The sequence below is a fragment of the Alosa alosa genome, chromosome 8, assembly GCF_017589495.1.
Source record: "Alosa alosa isolate M-15738 ecotype Scorff River chromosome 8, AALO_Geno_1.1, whole genome shotgun sequence".
Lineage (NCBI taxonomy): Eukaryota > Metazoa > Chordata > Actinopteri > Clupeiformes > Clupeidae > Alosa > Alosa alosa.
Window position 1 is genome coordinate 35,306,787 of NC_063196.1, and position 15,000 is coordinate 35,321,786.

The window sequence follows — 15,000 nt, forward strand, 5'->3', positions numbered from 1 at the left end:
CCTGCCATGGGCCTGTCTCTGTGTTGTCCTGTTGCTACCCCTTGCCCTTCCAGCGAAACAGATGTCTTCAAATCATCGTTTTCCTTGAAGAAGGCGAACTTAGAGTGATGTTAACCTATTTAAGTTTTACTTGGTAGCGATTGTCGTGAAACGCGATTCATTGGCGCTTGCATGTTCGGCGTTATGTCTACGTCGCACCTGAGGCTACTCAGCTGCAAAATAAATAATTTCCCCTGTTTGTATGTTCACTGCAAGTTGGCCTACCATAACTTACCAACTCTGCACTGTAGACTGGCTATTTATATTTTTCTGTGAAATAAGCAAATGTATTTGTTCAACTTTATGAAGCAAATTACGCATAGGGTACTTGGAACATAATACATTTGACAAAGGACAGATGAATGTTGCTAGTGACAAAATATTAACTTTCAGTGTTTTACGATGTCTTTGTCATGGGGAAGTGTTTTCCCCATGCATTTATTCTAGATTACTGTCAGTGACTGCCGTGAGAAAGCGGGTTCTGTGTTTAAGTTCATGTCAGTGACTGGCCTTGAAAAGCGGGGTCTGTGTTGTGTTTAGCGTTGCGTTAATTTAGTTAGCATAAGTTCTGAACAAAGCCAAAATTACTCCTTTTTGAAACAATGAGTGCAGCAAGCGTTTGTATGGTTATATTGCTTGGGGTGTCCCAAGCAGCTTTCAAACCATAAGGCTACTTTGAGAACATTTCAATGCACCCGACACTAATATTCAAAATGTTGAAAACTATTTGGCATAGGCTATAAAGCAGTTTAATTAAATGGAATGTTAGTTGTAAACAAGCGAGCTACTTGGTGAGGCCTCTGAATCTTTCGTGCCTTAGATGGCAGGAAAAATCTTCACGATAGGCCTATTAACTAACCACCCGATTCAAGTTGGCTGGGGAAGGGGCCATCAGACAATTGTGCCCAGTTAATCCGGCCCTTCCCCAAAAAATCACACCTTCCCACCTCAGCTTAAAAGTCAAGGACTCCTTACTCACAGACCTATTCACAAAGATCGCGGTTTGAAATCTAATATGCAGCTACAGGGCTTCCAATCGCGAGGAAGCAATTTTTGCACTGTAGGCATAACTAACATGCAATAGCGCCGTCAACAACAACCAAAACTAGGCTAATCATTGTCAACATGTAAATTAAATGTAACATTATTGTGAATCAAATTAAAATGTTCTCTTTTTTTGCAAACATAGGCATAGTAACAGAATAATTTAATAATGTTACAAAGATACTACATCAATCCATTATGTTTCATTGGGCTACTAGGCTATTTGTTTTGCCTTGATTCATTTAGGCTAGGCCTTTTTTTATTCAGGGCCATATTCACAAAAAAATTTTAAGGCTAAAAGTAGCTCCCTAACTGGCGAATTTAGGACAACTCCTAAAAATAATGGTGTCCTCTAACTTTAGGACTCTAATTTTTTTCACAAAAGTAATTCCGCGAAGCATTTTTAGACCTAAAAGTAGCACCTAAGTCTGGGACAGCTTAAATCAGAAGGGACTCCTAACTCACCTATTCATAAACAGCTTTTTTGTGGCATTTTACGTTAGATGTTTTGAAATAGCCTATCTTAACAAGGAGCTTCAATGTTGAGGAACAATTTTGCATTTATAAAGGGATGCAATAACACCACCAACAACAACCAAAACTACTCATTGTTAACATGTAAATGAAATGTAACGTTTCATTGTGAATCAAATTAAAATGTTCTCCTCTTTGCAAAGCGTAGCCTAGGGATATGGTGACAGATTAATTTAATAATTTGCAAGGTAGGCTACTGCATCAATCCATAGGCCTATGTTTCATTGGGCTACTAGGCTATTTGTTTTGCCTTACTCTTTATTCATTTAGGCTAGGCCTTTTTATTCAGTTATTAATCATCTTCCGTCCCTTGCCACTACTTGTGTAGGCCTTGCATTCTCCGACCTATCACCTGTCAGTCATCGCCGGAAGGGTGTTTGGAATTCCCAGCGTTACAATCGTCAGCCAATCAAAGTGGTCACTTCAGTCAAGCTCGTGCATGAATAATGGCGTCATCCATAACCGAAGACTCAGTTTAGGAGTTGTCTGAAAGGCTTTGTGAATAACTTTTAAGAAAACTCCAATCTAAAATCTTGAAGTCTCTTTGATTTAGGGTATCCTACTCCTCCGTAGTAAGATAAAAGCCTTTGTGAATAGCCTCATTTGGTTATTCATCATCTTCCGTCCTTGTGTAAGCGCATGCGCATTCTGAGACCTGTCACCTGTCACTCATCATCGTAAGGGGAGGTGTTTGGAATCATGCCAGCGTTACAATCATCAGCCAATCAGCCAATCAAGGTGGTCCGCGGCTTGCCCATTTACCCAAATTAATGGTCGAATATTACTGATGATCATTGTTATTTAAGAACATGCAGTGTGCATAGGGTACCAAAACATCTTGCTTTCGTAAAAAAGCATCATAGCATACATTCTGGCGGGGTCTGTTATTTACTGTAGGCTGCGCAAACCATATGCCTTTATTTTACGACAAGCCTGCATTCATTCATTCATTCAACCTTTATTTATTCTGAGGAGGGTCATTGAGGGAAGCCCTCATTTTCAATGAAGCCGAAATTACAGAAGCGAAGCAAAGAGCTCCACAAACAAGACAACATTAAGAGGCCTTCTGTTGAAGAATTTTATATAAAGCCTCGTGACAGTAATCCTCCTGCCCTGATAGGCCTACCACAGCTGTGGATAGTGTGGAATGTTCAAGTAATAACACAATCCAATGTGTCTCAATTGTCCCCGCTGACCACCTCACACATTTCTCTAGATTTTGCAACGAACTTACATGACACAATGCCATAAAATATGCCAGTTTTAGGACACAGAATAATGTTTGTAATGATACCAGGTAGGCCAGGTATTGTCGAAGGTGCATGGTGAAGTGAAATTCTTACTTTGGAAAACAAACATTTGCGATATCATCGCGATTATCAGAATATTGCAACAGATTCTGTGTTCTGGACTGCAGGTAACTTGTTAAGCCAGTGGTTATCAAACTTTTATTTCATTCCCCACTTTGATCAGGGGCATGACTGATGATAGTGGAATAATGTGTTATCGAGGCTTTTGCAAAGTCAGCATCTTGACGGTGATCTATTAAAATATCGTTTTTTCGATGTCCCAAACGGGAGAGCCATACTTTATTGTTTTTAGCGATCTCTATGCTACTCACAAAAATGTAGGCATGGGGACATGAAATAGGTTATCCAACTGTAATGGTGTTGTTAAATTATTGTGATTCTGAGCCAGTGGTTTCAAACATTATCGCGTGACTTCGGACATCTAACTAAATACAACAGGCTCATCTCGTCCTCGCATTACCAAAATGAGGACCAGTGTTTTAATCAAGTACAAATAGCTATTAGTTTTAACTATTTTTTTTATGATAGTAGCCTATACAAAAGCACTTCATACTATCTTAATCTTGGAATATGGGGGGAGGAGGAAGTGGCGTCTGCAGTCAGCCAAATATGAATGTAATTCTGCGGCATAAAGCAGATGTATTTGTTTATTGTACAAAAAAAATTGACTACATTGCAGTCAAGTAGGGGCAAATTAATTCTGAAAAACAAAGCGTGGGTCATAGTTGTCTAAGCCTCTATTAAGTAGCCTGTTAAGCGTCGCCAGATAGTATTAATCGGCAACAACATTGTTTTCTGCAGAAGCCTACCCAAGGCTACAAGATTAATTCTGAACAGTTATTTCTCTACTGGCTCAATTATCACACCACTGTTTTGATTTAGTAGTTCGTTAACCCCAACACTGACAATAATGTAGACAGCAAATTTAGATTTTATTTTACGTGTAGTCAAAGCCTTAAGCCATACCCAAACTAGCCTAAATGGGGTGTGTTTAATTATGCATGATTTATTTTTTGGTATTGAATTATTAGGCTGGGATTACTCTCGGCAACAGTTATGTAAGGGGGCGGACAGGCAAGGCGATGTACAGTGGCAGAAGCGGCGCACAGTGGCTGAAAGTGGTACTAAAAACTTCACGGCTTCTTCCGCGCCCGTAATGAGCGAATGAAGTGGTCATTTGAAAAGCGATACCCACTGCTATGCTTCTGTCGTGTGTGTGTGTGAGTGTGTGTATGTGAGGTGTTATTATTATTAGTGTGTGTGTGTGTGTGTGTGTGTGTGAATGAGTGTGTGTGAGGTGTGTGTGTGTGTGTGTGTGTGTGTGTGTGTGTGTGTGTGTGGATGTGCGTGTGTGAGTGTCTATCTAGCAGCAGTTCAAGGTTAACCACTGCTGGAACAACAAGGAGATGGATTATAAAAAATATGAATGTATGAATGAGGAACAACTTAACGAAGTGTGTGTGTGTGTGTGTGTGTGTGTGTGTATATTATGGCGTAATATGTGTGGATATGCGCATGTGTGTGTGTGTGTGTGTGTAATAATAATGTGTGTAATTAATGTGTGTTACGCATATTATTGTATGTGTGTTAATGGCATATGTGAAGTAATAATGATAATAATATGTATATATGAGTGTGTGTGTGTGTGTCTATGTGGGAGTGTATTAATGTGTGTTAATGTAATTATATGAATAATGTATGTGTGTGTGAAGTGTGTATGTATATGCGTGTGTGTGATAATGTGTATATGAATGTGTGTGTGTGTGATGTATATATGTATGTGAGTGTGTGTGTGTGAGTGTAATATGTATGAAAATTAACCTTATTATGTGATGTGTGTGTATATGGAGTGTGTAAGAGTGAGTGTGTGTGTGTGTGTGAGTGTATATGTGTATGTGATGTAAGTGTGTGTGTGTGTGTGTGTGTGTGTGTGTGTGGATGTGCGTGTGTGAGTGTCTGTCTACCAGCAGTTCAAGGTTAACCACTACTGGAACTTTCAATAACATGGATTATAAAAATATGAATGAGAATTTCAACAACGAAATTTTTTTGTGTGTATTATTGTGTGTGTGTGTGTGTGTGTATGCGCATGTGTGTGTGTGTGATGCATGTGTGTGTGTGTGTGTGTGTGTGCACACATGTGTTATTGATGTAACGCATGTATGTGTGTATTAATGTGTGTGTGTGTGCACATGTGTGTGTAATCTCTTGCATGTGTTAATATTGATGTGTGTTATGTAAATGCACTTTAATGGCTGTGTAATGTTATTATTATTATGTGTATGTCGTGTGTGTGTGTGCACATGTGTGTGTATGTAATATGTGTCCAGAAGTGTATTGTGATGTGTGTATGTATGAGTGTGTGTGATGTGTAATTGTGTATGTGAGTGTGTGTGTGTGTGTTATGTGATGTGATGCTATATGTGTGTGTGTGTGTTATTATTATGTGTGTGTGTGTGTGGATGTGCGTGTGTGAGTGTCTGTCTACCAGCAGTTCAAGGTTAACCACTGCTGGAACAACAATGAGATGGATTATAAAATATGAATGTATGAATGAGGAACAGCAACGAGTGTGTGTGCGTGTGTGTGTGTGTGTGTGCGCGCATGTGTGTGTGTGTGTGATGTGTGTATGTGTGTGTGTGTGTGTGTGTGAGTGTGTGTATGTGAGTGTGTGTGTGTGTGTGTGAGTGTGTGTATATGAGTGTGTGTGTGATGTGTGTATGTGAGTGTGTGTGTGTGTGTGTGTAAGTGTGTGTATGTGAGTGTGTGTGTATGTGACAGGGTTCAACGTTAACTTTTAGAAGTGGTTTAAAGTGGTAGCCAGCTTGGCAACCAGGCATGAGGTATTGGTTATCAAAGCCAGCCAAATCTGTAGCCAAGGGCAACCAGGCAACCATTAATGTGGAGCCCTGGTATGTGAGTGTGTGTGTGTGTGTTTGTGTGTGTCTGGATGAGTGTGTGTGAGAGTGTGTGTGTGTGTCTGGATGAGTGTGTGTGAGAGTGTGTGTGTGTGTGTGTGTCTGGATTGTCCATTAATGTGGAGCCCTGGTATGTGAGTGTGTGTGTGTGTGTGTGTCTGGATGAGTGTGTGTGAGAGTGTGTGTCTGTGTGATGTGTGTATGAGTGTGTGTGAGTGTGTGTGTGTGTGTGTGTGTGTGTGTGGATTGTCCATTCACCAGTTTGATGTATCCTCGTTCATCTAGCAGTAGGTTCTCAGGCTTCAGGTCTCGGTACATAATGCCCTTCTTATGCAGGTACGCGAACGCCTCCACCACACACGCTGTACAGAACACCGCCACCGGCTCATCAAAACGCCCACTGGCAACACACACACACACACACACACACACACACATTACACACACACACCTTCCTCTTACACGCATCTTACACTACCTGCGCCGTCCTCATTAAAACGCCACTGACATGCGTCAAACGTACATGACACCTGCCTTTACCTGCCTGCCCGTTAAAGAACACCGCCACCGGCTCATCAAAACGCCCACTGGCAACACACACACACACACACACACACACACATATTTACACACACACACACACACACATACACACTCACAGTCTGTTACACACACACTATATTTTGTCTTGGTGTTACGGGAACGCTGGCGACTACGCCGCTCCGTCCGACATCTTTTGTCTTATGTGTAAATGTCTGGTGTGTAATAATACGTGCTGAATATTATTATTTGTTTACTGTGTTTACTCTGTAAAGCGACCTTGGGTGCTTTGAAAGGCGCTATGTAACAAATAAAATGTATTATTATTAGGGCTGTCAATCGATTAAAATAAAAAAATAATCGAATTAATTACATACTCTGTGATTAATTAATCGAAATTAATCGCATACAGTATATGATTTTTGCTGTGAATGTATTTTGAATATTTAAATTAAAATGAATCATTGAATAATCAGCATTAGTGACATTAAAGTTCAAAAACTCTTTTATTATTATTTTAATAATGGCCATAATAATCTATGATATGACCTAATATGCTGAGGAAATAAATTCAAAAGTGCTTCGGGAAGAAGTTTTTTTTATCACATACAAGGTATTTCAGGCCACAGATATAACCTAGGGGACACAATGAAAATAAAGTATCACTCCCCTCAATGTCAACACTATTTCTTTGCAATAATGTGTGACTTTAGAGTTAGTTGATGAACTCCGGTGATATACAAATTCTTTGCTGCAGACATTGCAGAGGACTTTATTTTAATCAACACTTTATTTTTTATCAACACCATCAGGCCGTTTTTGAAAAGTAAATGTTCCAATCAATGATCCAGGCAGCACGTTTTCTTCTCTCTCCTTCATTTTACAGTCTAATGGTTACTAACTACCAAAGATTCTAGAGCGCTACGCGCAAGATGGATTACTGGCAGGAGAATACGTTGGATATGTTGAAGTACGTTCTATGACTCTATGGGCGCCATTTTAGTAAGCTCAGGTGTCGTCACAGGCGCTGCTACATTAGGAATCCTATGGCGCTGATCCTAAAATGTTATCAATATTTGTTCTTTAAAGCTGTATGTTGAAATTACGAGAAACCCAATAGACCACACCATGTCTAGACCAGTTAAATATATTGTATAAAGACAATGTCGAATTATTTCCGAGGGTAAATTAGGCTAGGGCACTGACATCTGTCCATCATCCACCAAAACTAAGTTCAATAGGCCTATGTTTGGGATATAGCGTTGTTAATGTAATTTTGTTACTTTGTTGGGAAACGAAGTAGTCTAAAGGTAGCCTACATTTAAATTTAATTAATTTGTTACAGTTACTGAATAACTGTAACGTCCATTCCTGCATTAGGCCTAGGCCTATTCATATTGTTGTCTCCATGATTGCTTATTTAAAATATGGATTAGCCTTGACAGGCTACATTATTTCATAGAGATGTGCGTAGTGTAGGTTACAGCACGCATTCTCTCCCTGCGCCTCTCTCCCTCAAACGGGTTCAGCCTGCATCTCCACTAAGCAAATCAAAACGGTGGCTTGTGCAATAACTGTTCATGCAGACTTCAACTGGCGCGGTAGCCTACACAACTTTGCAAAGTCAACTTGAATGTATCAATTTTGAACAAAGTTAGTATTAGCCTATTTAACACAACGTTGTCTGTCGCGTTGTTAATCGCAAACGCAAATGTATTCAAACGGCTAAGGAATTAACTGTAGCTTAATTTGTGGAGATCGAAGAGAAAGCATCTGTTTGACATAGGCCTACGCGTAGCCACGGACGGCACGGTCTATTTGTCAGTCTTGCCCGTCCGATTAGAGGGCTTTCCTTCGTTTACGCTCACCATCTTAAAAAGACGCGCATGCAAGTCAACACTGCGCTGAACCTCAAGAATCAGTCAAATCACGAAAAGCCACAGCTCCGTTTAATTGTCAGGTCAGGTGTGATGAAATGCGTTCATAATCCACTTCTTATGTCAGAAACATTGAATGCCTATGGAAAGGTTTTGTGGTAGGATTGTCCAATGGTCAGTGTTGCTTCAATTTGTGTTTTGATTTATGCGACGAACCGATGCTGGGTTCATCAGTTTTGCGCAAGTTTAAAACGTTTAGCCAACTGCCTAATTTGTCATATTCGTTCTATAATTTCCATTTCTCATGTCATGAATGTAACATGCCTATGATAAGGCTTTGCAGTTGTACAAGATGGTCAATCTATTGTCTCAAAAAGAACAGGAACATTTTGGAGAGGGAATGAGAGAATGAACGCACGCAAGAAACACTTTTTAAATAAACGTAGGCCTAATTTACAAAGACATCGTAAAACACTGAAAGTTAATATTTACACAACGGGTCTCACGTCGCTCTCAAGATCAGTCGCGTGCTGCCCTCTTTTGAGCTTGCGAGAGGCTTAAGATGCACAATTGCGCAGCCTATAATAAAAAGTAAATAATGCTTAATTAAATAAAGGCATGTGCTTACGCAGCCTATAAGTAAAGAAAAGACCCCTGGCATAATTTGAGGATTTACAGTAGGCCTAGATGAGTAGGCCTAAATAATAGGACTACAGCTATTTTATAACTCAAGCAAATTGTTTTATTAACATATAGCCTAATTGCACAAATTAAGTCCAACGGTTAGATTCATCTAGACATGTTTTAAGTTGGCTGCAGCCTGTAAATAGGCTAATGATTTTTGAAAACGAACTTCTGTGGTCATATGCATTTATAGGCAAGCAGGACAATTTGGGAGTTTTTGACTGCATGGAAACGATACAATAGTGTCAAGCACGGTTGTTTTTAGCCTAGGCCTACCATTTGCATTTATTTAAGTTATGAACATCAGACGCTTGAGTGAAATCTCGACCTTATTAGTGATTGATAGCCTATCTTATGCGCTGTGTTTAAGCAGGCCGTGAACAAAGGGTTAACTTGTAGCCTACAGGTAGAAAAAAGAAAAATGGTGATAATATAACGTTAGCTAAGTTAGTTTGCCTGCTAGCTAGCTTATCAGTAGGCTATAGAGTCTCTCAATGGGAATTTATGTGATCTATTTACCAGTGCAATAGCTACTTCTGTCTAAATAATAGGCCTATTTACCTCTCCTTATTCAGTGTAACCTTGGAAAAAGATCAATCGGGTCTTTCACACTGTCAGTTCTTGCAGTTCATTACCGAGAAAGAAAAAAAAAACAGCTGGCAACGTTAAAAACAGCTGTTCAGGTGGGCTCATAGAATTGGAACTATATATGAAATTTTGCGCTGAGCTTATTAAAATGGCGCCCTGTCAGGCTCAGAACGTACTTCATGCCTATGACGTAACTGATCTATCTTGCTCCGCTCTAGAATCTTTGCTAACTACAACGGCTCGGGGTCAAAGGTCATACGGAATCGATTAATCTGCGTTATTTATTTTAATCAGTTATTTTTTCTCAAATTAATTAATCGAAATTAATCAGTTATTTTGACAGCCCTAATTATTATTATTATTATAATTTATATATACACACACACACACACAGTCTGTAAATAAACATGTCTTGTTTATTTGTTTTTGTTTAAATATACCTGTTGTTTATTTGTTTTTGTTTAATTTCAATTCATATGTATCATTTATATTTGACTTAATTCCATTGGTACAGTAGCCTACATAAGACATTCCACAAGGTGCATTCTAAGGCTTTGGCTGCACGCTTGTTATTGTCACTACGGCAACGGCATTATTTAGAATGCATTTACTTTTAAAGGAACTAGGCTACAGTAAAGTCTTGGATACGGTGCTACTTTGTAGCTTAGGAATAGTAACTCTTACGGAGAACAAGGCTACTTGTATAGACCCTTTCAACAAGGTAAACAAAAACAATGCTTGAACGTTCTATTTGGGCCCCAATCTACTTCCTCTGCATTAAGATAACATATGGAATGTTAAAAAGGAAGTCTTGTGGGGCCAACTATGATGCTGATAATGGAACTCTCTTGAAAGGGTCCATAGCTCTCACGGCGCTACAGCTACATTGTAGCTTAAGGACACGACTCTTACGGAGAACAAGGTTTCTAAATACTTTTCTTTCTTTTTATCCTTCTTTTAATATATCGTGTTAAATTATATTGTTTGTTCTTAATTAATATCATTGTTTATAGGCTTATCATATAGCAAATGCGGTGCTACTTTGTAGCTTAAAGAAGTGGATTCTTAAGGATAAATCTTAGCACTCAGCTGGAACAGGGAACAAGGTGGCTAGATACTATTCTTTCTTTTTATTCATTTTACTGTAACCTAACATATTGCTGTTATGTGTGTCATGTTAAGTTCTTATTGTATGTTATTGTATTATATTGTACATAGCTCTTACGGTGGTCTCAGGACTTTCACAAAGAAATAAAGAAACCATCAGTACACTACAACTGTCCGGCTGGAGTTTGCTACACAGTCTGTTACACACACATTAGGGTCAGATCAGGGTCAACTCAGGGTCAGATCATAACAGCCTGAGGATGACTCCTGCTCTATCTGCGGAAACTTGGGTAGGCCTAGCGTTTAGTAGCCTAAGCACTTGGGTAGGCCTAGCGTTTAGTAGCCTAAGCACTTGGGTAGGCCTAGCGTTTAGTAGCCTATGCACTTGAGTAGGCCTAGCGTTTAGTAGCGTTTAGTAGTCTATGCACTTGGGTAGGCCTAGCGTTTAGTAGCCTATGCACTTAGGTAGGCCTAGCGTTTAGAAGCCTATGCACTTGGGTAGGCCTAGCGTTTAGTAGCATTTAGTAGCCTATGTGCTTGGGTAGGCCTAGCGTTTAGAAGCCTATGCACTTGGGTAGGCCTAGCGTTTAGTAGCCTATGCGCTTGGGTAGGCCTAGCGTTTAGTAGCCTATGCGCTTGGGTAGGCCTAGCGTTTAGTAGCCTATGCACTTGGGTAGGCCTAGCGTTTTTAGGTAGGCCCTGGCGTTTAGTAGCCTATCTAATGCTTGGGTAGGCCTAAGCGTTTAGTAGCCTATGCACTTGGGTAGGCCTAGCGTTTTTGGGTAGGCCTAGCGTTTAGTAGCCTATGCACTTGGGTAGGCCTAGCGTTTAGTAGCCTATGTGCTTGGGTAGGCCTAGCGTTTAGTAGCCTATGCACTTGAGTAGGCCTAGCGTTTAGTAGCGTTTAGTAGTCTATGCACTTGGGTAGGCCTAGCGTTTAGTAGCCTATGCACTTGGGTAGGCCTAGCGTTTAGTAGCATTTAGTAGCCTATGTGCTTGGGTAGGCCTAGCGTTTAGTAGCCTATGCACTTGGGTAGGCCTAGCGTTTAGTAGCCTATGCACTTGGGTAGGCCTAGCGTTTAGTAGCCTAGCGTTTAGTAGCCTATGCACTTGGGTAGGCCTAGCGTTTAGTAGCCTATGCGCTTGGGTAGGCCTAGCGTTTAGTAGCCTATGCGCTTGGGAAGGCCTAGCGTTTAGTAGCCTATGCGCTTGAGTAGGCCCTGGCGTTTAGTAGCCTATGCGCGGCAGGTAGGCCCTGGCGTTTAGTGGCCTATGCACTTGGGTAGGCCTAGCGTTTAGTAGCCTAGCGTTTAGTAGCCTATGCACTTGGGTAGGCCTAGCGTTTAGTAGCCTATGCGCTTGTCAAAACTAATGTGAATCGCGGACTATCCTACAACCAAAGAAAGTAAAGGAAATGATTTGCACCTAGCCAAATAAAAGACGGGACTGCACCCTTCACAGACCGTAAATTGAAGTTTATTAGTTTTACAGTTGATTACAGTTGACAGTTTACTATCAGTCCACACAAACGATTCTGGTTTCCTTACACTAGCCATTTTCGTCGTAGCCTATTCTGTCTGTTTGCAGGCCCGGGGTGGGTAATCGGGAGGATCGGGAGAATTCCCGGTGGGCCGCTTCACTTTTGGGCCGGTTGAGGGAAAAAATATTGACATTTGTCATGTTAGTCTATCTTCTCTTAAAGTAGCCTATACATGACACCGCTCCGCATTCTGTGCATGACACCGTTGCCTCTGCATGGGTTGTAGCCTACGTGAGGGAGTTCTCCCCTCCCAAAAAGAGTTGGTTGTGTCCATATAGCCCGTCTTTTCCAAAAAGTTTTCTCAGATATGGATAGCCGTGCCGGCCCTACAGTAGCCATAAGCGTCAGGAAGGATGGAAGGTAGAAAGAGGCCAGGAGGGACTGAAACGGCCAGGTAAAATGCTGTCAATTTTTTTTTTTAAGAGGACAGACAAAAGTGGCAACTGATAAAGAGAAATAGCCTATAGTCAATGATTATTAGCAATGTAATTGGGCTAATAATAGACGTTGTAGCATTGTCAAGCTATTCGCAAGCACATTAAATTACTTAAAATAGTAGCCTTTTGTATCCGATTCATAGACTTTGCAGTATGCAAATATTGATAACAAAACTGAAGCTTGATCTGTGTAGGCCTATCCGGTAAAAAGTGTAGCCTCTGAGCAGTAGATCAACCAGTCGACCACTGAAAATGATGAGCCCGAAATTAGTGATGAGGAGGCCATTACTACAGGGACAAGTAGAGAGGATAAATTAAAGTTATTTAACGTTAAGAAAGAGCAATTACCCTACATGATAAACCTATATGCCTTGTTTGCTCAGAAGTGGGTAGTAAAGGAGTAGGCTAAATCACCAAACAACAATATAGCCGACCCATGCAAAAAACATGTAGCCTAAACATTAGTTCAATATGCCTCTTTGTGGACGCGTGGGATAGCTACATGTCAAAGGCTTTCTTTCTTTCATTCTTTCTTTATTTCTTTCTTTCTGTTTTTATTAACTTGTGAAATAGGGGAATATGTTTTGTTAACTTCTCAGTTAAAGTGAATTATTATATAACCTTTACACATTTGTTGAACCATGGTACTAATAAAAACTACAGGATAGTAAGAGCTGAAATGTTGCTTCATTTATCCAATTTCCACCACCATGGAAAACGTGGGCCGGTCTTGGACCTGAAACTTCTGAGCTGAAAAGTGGCCCCACTCCGGCCCTATCTGTTTGTATACAGCGTGCAAGCTTTGGTGAATTTCTGAAACAGAAACAGTGCCACCTATAGGCCTGGATATGAAATAACGCGTTGAGTCGTGTTGAGATGGATCCGTTTGGACGCAAATATTCTTGATACGGTTCCAGGGAAGAGGGGGAAAAAAGATCGTTTTGGTACGTGTGAACTAGGCCTAAATGTAGTGTGTTATCAGTGAGGTGTGTGTTTAAAGATCATTTTGGTACGTGTGATTTTAAAACATTGAACAGAATGGAGTGATTTTACTGCCTGTTTGTCTTGGCATTAGTGAGAGTGAGAGGGACACACACACACACAGATACACAGACACACACACACACATTGTTGTCTTGGCATTGGTGTGTAAGAGCTCTCTCTGAGATAAGAACACATTAATCATTACACAGGTCCCCTGAGGGCCAGTAGAGTGTGAAGTCACACACACACACACACACACACACACACTAACACACACACACACACACACTAACACACACACACACACACACACACATACACACAAACACACAGAGTGAGAAAGACACACACACACACACACATACACAGACACACACAGAGTGAGAGAGACACACACACACACACACACACACACAGAGTGAGAGAGACACACACACACACATACACAGACACACACACACACACACACAAAACACATACACACACTCTCACACACACACACAGATTTCTTACACTTCCTTGAGTTTGGTCCAAATCTCTCCTCCTCCACAGTACTCCATGACCATGTAGATGTAGCGGGAGTCTTTGAACGCGGCGTGCAACCTGGGACAGAGGCAAAGGTCAAAGGGCAAACTTCTCATAAACACACTCACCTGAGGTCACACTGAATTACCTGTTTCTACACACACACACACACACTATTTCCACACACATACACACACACACTATTTCTACACACACACACACACACACACACAGACACACTATTTCTACACACACACACACACATCTGATGGAATCTGCTTCTACTTAAACGAAGGTTGGTGTACAGATGTTACAGTGCTGGAAAAGACATGTAGTCCAAACGTAGAGACTCTCTTCATAAACTGCTCTTCTATTCTTACACACACACACACACACGTAGAGACTCTCTTCATCAGGGGTCTCAAACACCCGACCCGCGGGCCAAATCCGGCCCGCGTCCGGCCCAATTCCGGCCCGCGACGTATGTCAAAATAATAATGTAATCCGGCCCTTGAGACTTTTTAATTGTGACAAACAACGATACTGATTGGCAGTGGTAATCGTGATGATAGTGTCCGTAATGGACGTGGTACAGACAGCAGGGCTAGTAGAAATAGGGCTCTAAACTACAAAGTCACTCGCAATATGATGCGAACTTCTGGCTACTCAGATTACCCAGCGATAGGAACTGATTTGACCAGAATACTTTATTGTAGGCCTTGTGGTTTAGAAACCATATACATCTTAGGTGTTGGTATACATCTTAGGTGTTTTCCTGTTAATTTGTTATGTGGGTAATATGAAAAAAGGAAAGTAAACCTGCTCAAATATGTTCATCCAGTATTTATTAAAAGGTGCATAATTTGAGGTGCT

General features: G+C 40.8%; 1 protein-coding gene across 1 annotated transcript in view; it reads right to left on the reverse strand.

The window, feature by feature from the left end:
- prkg3 (protein kinase cGMP-dependent 3) overlaps positions 1 to 15,000 on the reverse strand; it is a 59,208-nt gene that overhangs the window by 11,599 nt on the left and 32,609 nt on the right. The window contains exons 16-17 of the mRNA XM_048249738.1: positions 14,116 to 14,205; positions 6,026 to 6,245 (exon numbers count right to left, since the gene is read on the reverse strand). Of these exons, the coding sequence (XP_048105695.1) occupies positions 6,026 to 6,245; positions 14,116 to 14,205 (310 nt within the window). The remainder of the gene's footprint in view (positions 1 to 6,025; positions 6,246 to 14,115; positions 14,206 to 15,000) is intronic.